Genomic DNA, 12,470 nt, shown 5'->3' on the forward strand with positions numbered 1-12,470 from the left:
ACTAAGCATTTCCTTGGTGCAGACATTAGGGCTAGGAAGACAAATAACCTGAGAAGGATTCCCTGCCCTCAAGGAGCTTCCACTCTAAACAAGTGGTTTTCTCTAATTTGTTTTCTCATGGTCTTCACAGATTGGCTGATATTAGGTCCCAGGTCAAGCCCTACTTGGTCATTGTTTGTGACCTGGGACATCCCTGCCTCACTTAAATCTAATTCAGTAGCAAGTCATGGCATCAACTCCCAGCTGTCATGGTCCTCTTTGAGACCTAAGGATAAATAACAAAAGGGTGGGGGGCAGCTAGGTGGTGCAGTGGATAGAGCACCAGCCTTGAATTCAGGAAGACCAGAGTTCAAATCTGGTCTCAGACACTTAACACTTCCTAGCTGTGTGACCCTGGGCAAGTCACTTAACCCCAGCCTCAGGGGGGGGGGAAATAACAAGGGTGGAAAGCAATTGAAAAGTCCCAACAATTTGTTGGAGAAAACAAATGATCATGACATGATCGTCCAAAGGGCCCTTTTGTTTAGGGTTTTGCTATGAAAAACTTTGAGCATGTTTATAGAGATGGTTGGAGATGTCTAAATGCTTTCCGATATAAATTTCAATTCAGCAAAGTGGAAATATCCACAAGGGACCTAGTTTCATGGGATTACCACTTTCATTTATATAGGAATATCTGATGGGGGGGGGGGGTTTCAGGCCAGCCATTCCAGACCAGGCTAGACTCCAGATTTTCTCCACCATACCTACCACCTTTCACCTCCTTTCCACTCCTTTTTATGCATTCTCTTCCCCTATTAAAATGTCATTTCTATGAGGACAGACACCATTTTTCTTTCTGTGTACAACTGAATTAAACACAACTGAATGACTGAACAAAATAACTGTACAATGCTTGAAACATAGTAAGAGCTGGATAATTACTTGTTGACTGGCTGCTTCTTGACTAAGAGGTAGAAGAGATCTCAACATCTGATCCAAATCCCTCATTTCACAGATGTAGAAACTGAGGCCCAAAAAGTAAGGGCAAGAGCTAGGAACTTCCTCTGACTCCAAAGCCAATACTGGTTTTCAAAAACCCTACAACTAAGGAGAAATCTCTTGAAAATACTGTTGCTATATGAGTCATTTTTTACAATAAAAGGAAGCCAAGTATGAATTGGACATCAACTTGAACATATCTAAGGGTCTACTTGATTTGAAGGGAGAAGAAATATGTTATTTACATTCTCAAACTTCTGCCCCTAAATCAATTTTGTTAGTCAGCCATATCTAAGAAGAGCACTAAATTAATTAAAAGGCCAATATGAGAAAGATGGTGTGTGTATGATGCAGTTCTTTTATGGCAGGAAGCAGACAGATGCTACACCAGTAAGAACAGAAAGGTCACCATTTATTAAAGTATAAAAGAGCTCACAGATCCTACCTCTTGGACCACCGATAGCAGGCTCTTCCATGGCCACAGCAATTCAGACCAGGTATTCGATGTCCTCCAGATCTTTTCATTATCATGCCCTCTCTGAAATAATTGCAATATTTTACATTTACAAACTTTATATTTTATCATAAATTTAAAATTGACAGAGTTTCTTTTGTACATCACCTTACTGGAGCCTCATAACAACTTTGTAAGGGTGATTCTACAGGTATTATTCCCATTTTTAAATGAATTTCAGAGGAAGGGAAGTGATTTAACTGAGATCATCTACCTGAGCAATGTCTCAAGTGGAGTTTGATACACCTGATACAACAGGTGGTGAAGTAGACAGACAGCACCTGGCATAGAATCTCAAGACATAAATAAAATCCTGCCTCAAGTGCTTTACTAGCCATGTGATCCTGGGCAAGTTACCTATAACGATGCAGGCTTCAGGAAAATATAAAAGGGAGATAATAGCACTTACTTCCCTGGGTTGTTGTGAGGATTAAATGTGATAATATTTGGCATGACATTTGAAGTCTACCTGCTCTGGGAAATTTCTTTTTATGACAAAAGAAACGCTAAATTAATTTGCCACTAAGGTAAACCTGGCCTGAGAATTCAGACTTGGAAAGGCTTGGTTCCTTACTTTGTACTTCACCTAACTGCTGAGTCGTGTATTATTGACACTAGTCATATTTCTTCTTATTAATAGCTTCTCTAGAGCTCTGAGGTTTGCACTTTACAAATATCTCATTCAATGCAGAAAATAGTTCTAGGAGGTAGGTGCTATCATCATCCCCATATTCCAGATGCAAAAACTGAGGCTGAAGCTAGGTTACTTGAGTAACATAGCTAGTAGTGTCCGAAGTTAGATTGGAACTCAGATCTTCCTAACTCCAAACCCAGTTGTCTAAGCACTAGGGCACCGCCAGCTGGGTAGTGATTCTTGGATTCCTCTAAGGCTGGGAAGCAGATGATCTCTATGATCCTCCCTGTTCTAAACCCTTTGTGGTTATTGGGTACAGGTCAAACAGACTGATCTTGAGGGTGATACACACATACATAGCATATACTCCACGTACAACATACACAACCACCCCCAACAAAGTCAAACTCTTTAAATCATGACATTTTTTCAATTCAAGGGGATAAAAGTTGGAGAAATGGATCACCCTTGATGTAATCTATATTGCATTCACAAAAATAACTTTTAAATACCTAGCCCACTGAGGATTGTTACTCATTCTTGTAAAATATTCAGAAGGAAAGTACTCTTATTTCATTTCAATCCAACCCTCACCCCATCCCCACTTCCCCACCCCCACATACACTGTCCAGCTGCAACCAACAACTTGCAATGTACTCTGGGATTTACAAAAGGAAATCTGGGCACCAAGCACATTTTGGAGAGCCTGATACAGCTGTTCACAGCAGCATGATGGGCGAGGTTCCTGTCAGATAATTTCCCACAGTTTCTCTAATCTGTGGGGGGTAAGGGGAGAAGGGAAGAAACATCTGGCCAAATGAGGACATGGCGGTTCCCATGCCAGAGAAGTCCAACTGTGACACTGACCAACATCCCATGAATTATTTAAACTATCATCCACTTGAACTTACATGCCTTTTGGTCCCAAATCATGGATAAAGGACAGCTGACTCACATCAAGGAACTCGGTCTACAAAGAGAATAAGAAGTCACATCTTAGGACCTGGCCAACAATGGGCAATCTTTAGGAAGCAGCCCTGGAGTTGTTCACACCAGGCTCCACAATACTGGTTTTAAGACGAGAAAAGCTCTAACAAAATGGCTGTAAAATAATCATAGCAGGAACTCATGTGGAAAACATGCAGTGAGCCACATCCCAGGTGTTTCAGAATTTACTATGGGTAATATATCCCTCTCTTCCTAAGTGGCCATCCCCTTTTACAGGTTTTTTTTTTTCCTTTAGAAACCAATAATAAATTATACTTCTTTTCCCCCCCTAAGGACTACTTCCTAGCTCTGTGGACAAATTCCTCTGTGGTTTAGAAATAATACACACATGTGTAAAGAAAACATAATTTTTGTTACTTATTTCCCCCTCATGCTCAGTTTTCAGAGAACAGATTTTCTCTGCAGAGCAAGTAATAAATGTGTACAGAGAGTGAAAAGCCACACTGTGAACACAGCACATGAATCAGAATTAAAAGACCTGAATTTGAATCCCAGTGCTGCAACATTTAACAGCTATGAGGCTTTGAGTAAGTCATGCAACCTGAACCTCAGTTTCCCCATTTGTAAAATGGGGGTGGTTATATTTGAGTTACTTTTCTTCCTGCAGAGCTGTGAGAACAGTCTTGAGGAATTCTGCAGTTTCATTTGTAATCTTTTTTATTGCACTATATTATGGAAATACTTGTTTTATTCCATAATAAAAAAATTTTAAAGAACAATGTGGAGGTGAGCTGTTATTATTATTACTATCATTATTACTTTATTCTTCTCATCTTTGTTTGGTGGAGTTAAATTGAAATGGGTTTATGACAAGTTGCTCTCTTATTTACGTTATTTCATTTTTAACATTATTATACAAGTGAGCAAAATTAAGGAAAAAATAACAGCATCATTATTACTACTGTGTCAGCATCTATTTCTATTGTGTTGCTGAGAATGCACTTGGATTTTAACATGTCTTCTGCAAGTTGTTAGTGGGGATGAGCTTTCACACTCACAGTCTGTAGCCATGAACTTTCAAATCAGAAACCTGTACTCCCCATCTCCCCAGGAGTTGGAGGAGAAAAACCACCCCCAGGAAACTATGAAGGAAATACGGGAATGTCAGCTAACTTATGCCTGGCAATGGGGTGTGTGGATGGGGGAAAAAAAGGGAACCAAGTAGTAAACCGAGGTTAAACCAATGGAGAAGGAAATGGCAAACCACTCCATTATCTTTGCCCAAAAAAACCCAAAAAACAAACCAAAAAGCGGTCACAGAGTCACAAGACTGAAAATTGACTGAACAGCAACAACAATAAAAGGGTAAGTCAGTTCAAACTATTACATTTTTTTCCATTTGAAAATGTCTTAAAAAAAAAAAAAAGACACATATTCCCTGAAAATTTTCACTAAACATTATTTTGGGAAACTTTTTTTTTTTAGATGCTATATTTGTAGCTTTGATATCCTGAGGATAGGGAACTCCCTTTGATAGGGAGGAAACCCTATCAAACAGATCAACATCTATCATTTGGGGATCATATAAAATGAGATAAAGGCAGGACTGGAATCCAGGTCTTCTAGACTCTGAGGCAAGCATTCATGACATCACACCATCTCTGTCATTTTGGATAATAAAACATAAAATTGCAATGGTACATGTCTCTTCTGACTAGCCAAATGGCTAAAAGTAGGAATTTATGTATCAATATGTTTAACTTTGTAGACTACACAAGTTCTCTGGACTCAGTCAGTATTATGAGCTAGCATTTATAAATTTTGATTTCATGTCAGTCACTGTGCTATGTACTGAAGTTACAATGGAAGGGAAAATAAAGTCCCTGCCCTCAAAGAGCTTAAAATAAAGTGGGGAGACAACATATAATTATGTACAAATAAAATATAGACACAATTAAAGGGAAGATCAGACCAGTCTACAAGGCTATACTCAGTTTTGAGATAGGACATTGGCAAGTTGTTCGACATACAAAGGAGAGCAATCTGTATGGTGACGGGCCTTGAGTTGGCCAATTCCAATGAAGGGATTTGGGAGGATTAGTCTGGAGAAGAGAAGAGACTGTGGGAACAGGACAGGTGTTCTGGAATATTTATATTTCTTTAGAGCTAGGAGAGGAATTGAAATTATTTTGCAGAAGTAGGAAGAGGCAAAGTTGCAGAAAGGCAGATTTGGCTTGAGATTAAGGGGCAAAAACAAAAATAACTTAACAATATGAGTTATCCCCAATTGGAATGAACAGCCCAGAAAGGAAAGAGGCAAATAACTCTTGTTTAAGTGATGAAGATATCTCTCTAGCTTTTAAGTATTTAAAGTAAAGCACACTGGGAAAATTCCCTGGCTTTAAATCCTGCCTTTATCACATAATATCTGTGTGACCTTCCCCAAAACATGTGAGCACTTTGGGCTTCAGTTTAAATTCATTTCTGGCTCTAAGGCGATGCTGTGAGGGCTTCACACATATTATTTCATCTGAGACTCACAACAACCCACAAGATAGACATTATTAGTGCTGGTATCTTCACCTTACATTTGAGGAACTGAATCATGCAGAAGTTAAGCATTTTTTAAAAATTTTTTTTATTTAGAATTTTTTCCCACTGTATATATGCATGAGTAATTTTTTAAATAATATTATCCCTTATATTCATTTTTCCAAATTATCCCCCCCCTCCACTCCCTCCTCCCCCCGATGACAGGCAATCCCATACATTTTACATGTGTTACAGTATAACCTAGATATAATATATGTGTGTAAATACCATTTTCTTGTTGCACGTTAAGTATTAGATTCCGAAGGTGTAAGTAACCTGGGTAGATAGACAGTAGTGCTAACAATTTACATTCACTTCCCAGTGTTCCTTCTCTGGTGTAGCTACCTCTGTCCATCATTGATCAACTGGAAGTAAGTTGGATAGAAGTTAAGCATTTTGCTCATGGTTCTACTGCACAGTGTCAGAGATGGGATTTTCCAAACAATAAAAATACTCCTTCAAAAATACATTCAAATGTGTTTACCGAGACTCAAGATTTAATGGCCATTGTGCAAAATAAATGGATGCTCTGGATAGAGAGAATACAAAGTCAAGTATTAACTCCCCAAAGTCAGGAAGAAACATCTTCCTAAGTTCAAATTCAGACTTAAATACTTCCTAACTGTGTGTCTGGGCAAGTCACTTAATCCTGTTTGCCCCAATCTCCTCATCTATAAAATGAGCTGGAGAAGGAAATGGCAAACCATTCCAGTATCTTTGCCAAGAAAACCCCAAATAGAGACATGACTGAAAAATGACAACATGACAACCATTTCTATTACACTCTCAGGTTTACAAAGCACCTCTGTTGCAACAAGTATCATTCTAGCCATTTTAGAGATGGGGAAATGGAAGGTTTAAGTTATTTTTTCAAGGTCTCATGGCATATAATCATCAGAGCTGGGATTGGAACCCACCTCCTTCTTGTCTTAAGTCCAGAGCTCCAGTCATACCCTGTTATGCATCAGGGCTGCACTTGAAGAACAGAAACATAAGAACACTGATATACACACACCCGTGGTTTTTTTTTTTTTATCTTAAAAGAGAGGAATACTGAAAAAATTATTCTCTCAAAAGTAACCAAAAAAAAATCTGATAAAAGTTAAAGGGGGCTGATTCAAAAGAAAGAAGACTTTGAAGGAATAACAATTAGATGATGGCATAGAGTAAGGAGAGATTAAATTATACATAATGATGAGTCATTTTTAACTCCTGGAAAAAAAATTAACACAAGTTCCCACCAGAAATTTCCATCAATCTTCTAGATTACACCATTGTCTCCAGAAACTCATAATTTCACAAAATGGCATCATACCTCCTCAGCACCCTTTGGGTTACTCTCATTAGAGAAGGTGGACACAAGAGAACTCCCACCTGTAAGACTCCATGATAGCCCCATGCAATGAACCCTATCTCCTCCCACCCTTTTAGCTTTCTTATGTATGTTGTTTCCTTCATTAGACTGAGAACTCCTTGAGGGCAGGAACTGTCTTACTTTTCTTTAATCCCAATATTTAGGAGAGTACCTAACACTTAATATTTATGGATTGACTCAGTCACTCTAGGTAAAAGGAAGGGCAGGGTGTAATAGAGAAAGTACAAGATTTAAATTCATTGGACTTGGATTCAAATCTCCATTTTTTTTCTAACACACTGGACTTGGAATAAACAAACCTGAGTTCAAATCCTGCTTCAGGTATTTATTAATTGTATGACCCTAGACAAGTCAATTAACCAATCTGTCTCAGTTTCTACATATGTAAAATGAGGGGATTGGTATTGCTCTCTTGAATCCTTTTTGGCTGTAAATCTATAACTGAGCTGCAAAGAGCAGTTTAATCCAAGGAAGAAAGTGATAATGATGGCAATGTTTCTTTTCTACTTTTTGTTTTCCAACAAGGTCCATTGATATGTTGACATCACATTTATTCCCCACACAGAGTCAAAATTATAAGCCCTTTGAAACAAGAGAAACTTGAGGTCTGTTCATTCACCAGGTATTTCCTTTGATCTCAAAGTCTCAAGATCATTGCCCTTGTTGGAAATAAGAAATTTGAGCCTAGGAGGTTTAAATGATTAATTGGGAAGTATTTCTCACAACTCCCAAGCAAGTTCAGGGAAGTTTTGACTCTGCTTTGAGATTATCATCTTCAATTATATATCTATAGATATATATACATACATATATACATGTATTTATATATAAATATATATGTATCCATATATACATTGGGGAGAGTGTTCCTCCTCTTCCTTCTCCCTCTAACCATTAGGCTGACAAGTCCTCTGGGTTCCAAGGACAGGAGATGCTAAGAAGTGTTTCTCTTTCTATCCATCTCTGACTCAACTTCAAAAAATGAAAGGAAGGTTGTTTTAAGCATTTCACAGGATGAAGAATAAATTACTATTGTCATTTTTTGAAATCAGCTGAAAAACCATCAATTTTATATTATAGGGATCAAGAAGCAAATTCAGTGGATTACTGACAGTCACTGTAGAGCCTCTTTTCTTCTCTCCTGGAGTAGATATAGGAGAGGAAGCTTAGTGGAAAAAATCATGGTAGTGATATCAATGTTCCAGAAATGCATGACAGAAAATGATGATGCCTTATAGAGATACAGCAAATTCTAATACAAGCCAATGTTTCTTTCTTCCCTTTCTATTCAAAGTTACCCTCAATAATAGCAAAGTGCCTGCTCATCCTTCTGTTTTGAATAGAAAAAAGTGAATAAGAAAATGTATATGGTTCTTTTTGCTACCCAGGATCTGAGAATTCTGAGAACTTCTCCTCACTGATATAAGCAAAATTATAATAATATTTTTTTCATATTTACATAGCATTCTTAAAGTTTGATCATAACTATTTTCATGAGAAAGATAGACCAAATTTCTTAATCCTTGCTCAAGCCAATAAATATTTATTAAGCACCCACTATTTTCACATAAAGCCCAGTCCCTATATTCAGCAATGATGAACAGAATTAAACTTGTTTATTTCCTTTACTTTACTAATTTAAAAAATATAATTTACTTGAAATAAATTTTCAGGAAAGGAAGGATATTTGCTTATCCCCCATAATGCACAAAAGGATTGGGCTTCTACAAGATATAAATTATAGAAAATGTAGGAGAAGATAGAAGTTAGAAGAAATTCTTTTCTTTCCCTTTTTTTTTTTGGTGGGTGGAGATTGTGGAAAAGAATAACAATTACAGGAATGGGAATTTTAACACCTTTCCCTTAAGTTTTAAAAGAATAACAACAACAATCAGTTACTTGGCAATATTTTGTTCTTTTATAATCTAACAATGTCACATAAATAACTATATTAGTCAGTCTGCTTGATATCTTCAGTTGAACTCCTCGAATCATTATTTTATATTAACACAAAGCTATTAACTTCCAAGCTTCCATAAAAAAAGAAGGTGCTTTGCAGATGAGCTTCTCACCCTCCTATCCAATCAATTGTTAAATGCTGTCATTTCTAGCTTCATGACATCTCCTGTCCATCCTTTCTTTTCTCTTCCAACTTTGCAATCACTTGAATTCAGGCACCTATCACCTTCCAGCAGGTCTAATTACACAGCTCTCTTCCTGAATCCAGTCCATCTTCCACTCAGCTATCAGTGATCTTCCTCAAGTTCATATCTGATCATACAATCTCTCCTATTTAAACAACTATATTGACTCCCTTTACCTCAAGGATCAAATTCAAAACCCATTTTTCTTTCAAATCTTCCTTAATATAACCCATTCCTGCCTTTCCAGTCTACTTATACCTAAATTCTCTCTACATACTCTTGTACTCATTTTTTTATTTCATCATCACCACCTCTTAGCTTCCTGGATTATTTAAATTTTCAGCTAAAACCTGTTAACCAGAAGCCTGTCCAGTGTCTCCTTAGTGTCTACTAGTGTGTTCTTTCTGTAATTGTCCCCCATTTATCTGTATAAATAACACCTATTTCCCTGAGTTGTTGTGAAAATCAAATGAGATAATCAAAAAGTGTTTAGTGCAGTGACTTATGCACAGTAGGTGTCTACAAATGTAGCCATGATATATTTGTACATTGTAGTTTACTTGTTGTCTCCCCCACTAGACTGTAAGGTCTTTGAGAGCTGAGAATGATTTTGGTTTTGTCTTTCTTTACATCCACATGCAACTTAGTACAGTGCGCCCCACATAGCGGATGCTTAATGTTTATCGACTGACTGAGAAAACTATAAATTGAGTAGAACAATAAGGCCTGAGGAAATCATGGCAGGATTTACTTTTAAAGTCAATTTATCAATAGTCCTTCAACTACTAGAGGAAGAATTAAGACAAGCAATCAAAGTTCAGAAAAAAGGAGAAATTTGCTCTAGCAAGATTTATATGTCCAATAGACTAAATTAGATTATGTTTTAGTAATGGAGAAATTGTGAAGTTAAAACAATAGCATAATTTAATTGGATTTTGCTCTGAGATCATTAGCACTTTCCAACAAATTAATCCAAATGATCATTTAAAAGGGGGGAATCACTTTGTTGTTAAAAGGACTTTTTGGACTTGGAATCTCTTTTTGTTTCAAAGAAATACTGGCAAGGTGTTTAGAAAACTCACAAGTAAATGAGGTTGAAAATTAGGAAACTTAGAGGAGAAATTAAAGCTAAATTTAAAAAGAGATTTTATTTAAACAATTCAATCAGCATTTATCAAATGTCTCCTGAATACATAATCCTATGCTAGTCACTTAGATGTTAGAACTTCCAACATGAATGAAAAACCAACAGGTGAACTAACCATCTAACCATGTTTTTCAAGCCAAGAGAAATGCTGAAAGTGAAGCTTGGGGGAAGGGAAAATTTAATAAATCCTTTTGGGCTTTCAATGTGAATTGAAAAGAAATTGGTCAAAGTCTGATTCAGCCCTCAGTCCTGAAGGATACAATATCATATTCTGCCACTAGGTGATGCCATATTGCACATAGTCCAGGGCCGGAAAGTCAGAAAGATCTGAATTCAAATCCAACCTCTGGCTCTTACTACCCATGTAAGCCTAGGAAAGTAACTTAAACTCCGTTTGCCTTAGTTTCTTCAACTGTAAAACGGGAAGGATAACATTTTCCTCCCATGGTTGTTGTGAGGATCAAAAGTAATAATATTTAAGCATTCAGCCCACTTGCTGCTATTCAAGAAGTGCTTAATAAATGCTTCTTGATTGGCTAATTGAATAAATGTTAAGTTGAATCATTGAATTGAACTTAAAATTGTGTTGTTTGAAAATGCTGTTGAGGAGGCAATTGAGTTTTCTAAGCAGCTTTTAAAATCAATGAAAAAGAAATCCATGTCTGATTTTGCTGGCTAAGTGGGGGACTCGGGAATAAAGTATGTTACAGACAAAGTCAATATGTGTGGTTTGATTTTTACCAAAATGTTCCTCTCCCGGCCCTGACCTTTGTTAAAAAAGAAGGTTTGTCCAAAGAGCTACAAAACAGTGCATCTCCTTTAATCCAGCAAAAGTACTGCTAGGTTTGTGTCCCAAACCAACAAACAAAAAATAATAGATGAGGGATCCATTTATACAAAAATATCTTTAGCATTTTTTTGTAGTGGCAAAGCATTGGAAATTGGGGAGATTTCCATCAATTGGATAACAGTTGAACAAATTATGATATATGATTGTAATAGAATGGAATGTACTATAAGAAATAATAAGTAAGCAGATTAAAAAAAAAAACAAAAACCTGGGAAGACTCATTATACTGGGACAGCATTGTACAGAGTAACAGAAGCATTGTATGATGATCAACTGTGATTGACTTAGCTCTTCTCAGAAATATACTGTTTCAAGACAATTCCAAAGGGCTCATGACAAAAAATGCCATCCACCCCTAGAGCGAGAATTGATGGAGTTTGAATACAAATCAAAGTATATTGTTTTTCATTTTGTATATTTTGTCAGTATGTTTTTTTTTTCCCCTTTGGGTCTATATCTTTGTTCACAACTTGACTAATATGGTGATACCTATTGCATGATTGACCATGTATAAATTTTATTAAATACCTTACTATCTCAGGGAGGGAGGAGGTGAGAGATGCAGAAGGAAAATTTGGAATACACTTTTTTTTTTTAAAGAATGTTAATTTTTTATGTATAACTGTGGAAAATAAAATCTTAATTAAAAAATTAGATTAAAAAAAGGCTTATTGTTGAGGAAGTGTTGGAGGGGTATATGAGGACAGTAAGGATGTATGGAAATTATGATGATGTCAAAACAAAAGGCACTTACAAGCTGTGTGGCCAGGAATAAGTCACTTAACCTAGATTATCTTGAAGGGATAAAAAGGCAACTAATCCATGAAAATAAATCAATTCATCCCAGAAGCCATACAGAAATTTTAATTAGTTGTACAAAAAGAAAAACAAAACAAAAGCTATTTGTTTGCCTCAGTATCCAAAGAAGCCAACTGGTCATATGGGAACTGGCACAGTTTGGGATGTATAACTACTTGAATAAGTTATCAATGAAATCCATGCCTGGAAAGGGAAGTGGACAGGTCATATTGGCAGAGCAAGGATTAACAGGTTGCACTAAAACTCATATCATCTCCAGAGATCTAGGGGAGAGCCCCCAACATTTTGGGCTTGTGCTCCCATGGAGACCTTTGGGAAGACATGGTCAAAAGTCACTGGGAATGGAGGGATCACAGTCTATACCAACATCCATGACAACTTGTATCCATTGCAATAGCATTCTAGGGGCAGCTAGGTGGCGCAGTGGATAGAGCACCCGCCTTGAATTCAGGAGGACCTGAGTTCA

General features: G+C 36.9%; 1 protein-coding gene across 4 annotated transcripts in view; it reads right to left on the reverse strand.

Moving 5' to 3' along the window:
• The window catches only part of PLD1 (phospholipase D1), a 268,046-nt gene that overhangs the window by 117,453 nt on the left and 138,123 nt on the right, over positions 1-12,470 (reverse strand). For all 4 annotated transcript variants that reach the window (XM_074298190.1, XM_074298191.1, XM_074298192.1 and 1 more), the window contains 2 exons: positions 3,041-3,099; positions 1,427-1,519 (listed from right to left, as the gene is read on the reverse strand). In XM_074298190.1, coding sequence (XP_074154291.1) covers positions 1,427-1,519; positions 3,041-3,099 — 152 coding nt within the window. The remainder of the gene's footprint in view (positions 1-1,426; positions 1,520-3,040; positions 3,100-12,470) is intronic.

This window comes from Sminthopsis crassicaudata, chromosome 3 (genome assembly GCF_048593235.1).
Source record: "Sminthopsis crassicaudata isolate SCR6 chromosome 3, ASM4859323v1, whole genome shotgun sequence".
In the NCBI taxonomy this organism is placed as follows: domain Eukaryota; kingdom Metazoa; phylum Chordata; class Mammalia; order Dasyuromorphia; family Dasyuridae; genus Sminthopsis; species Sminthopsis crassicaudata.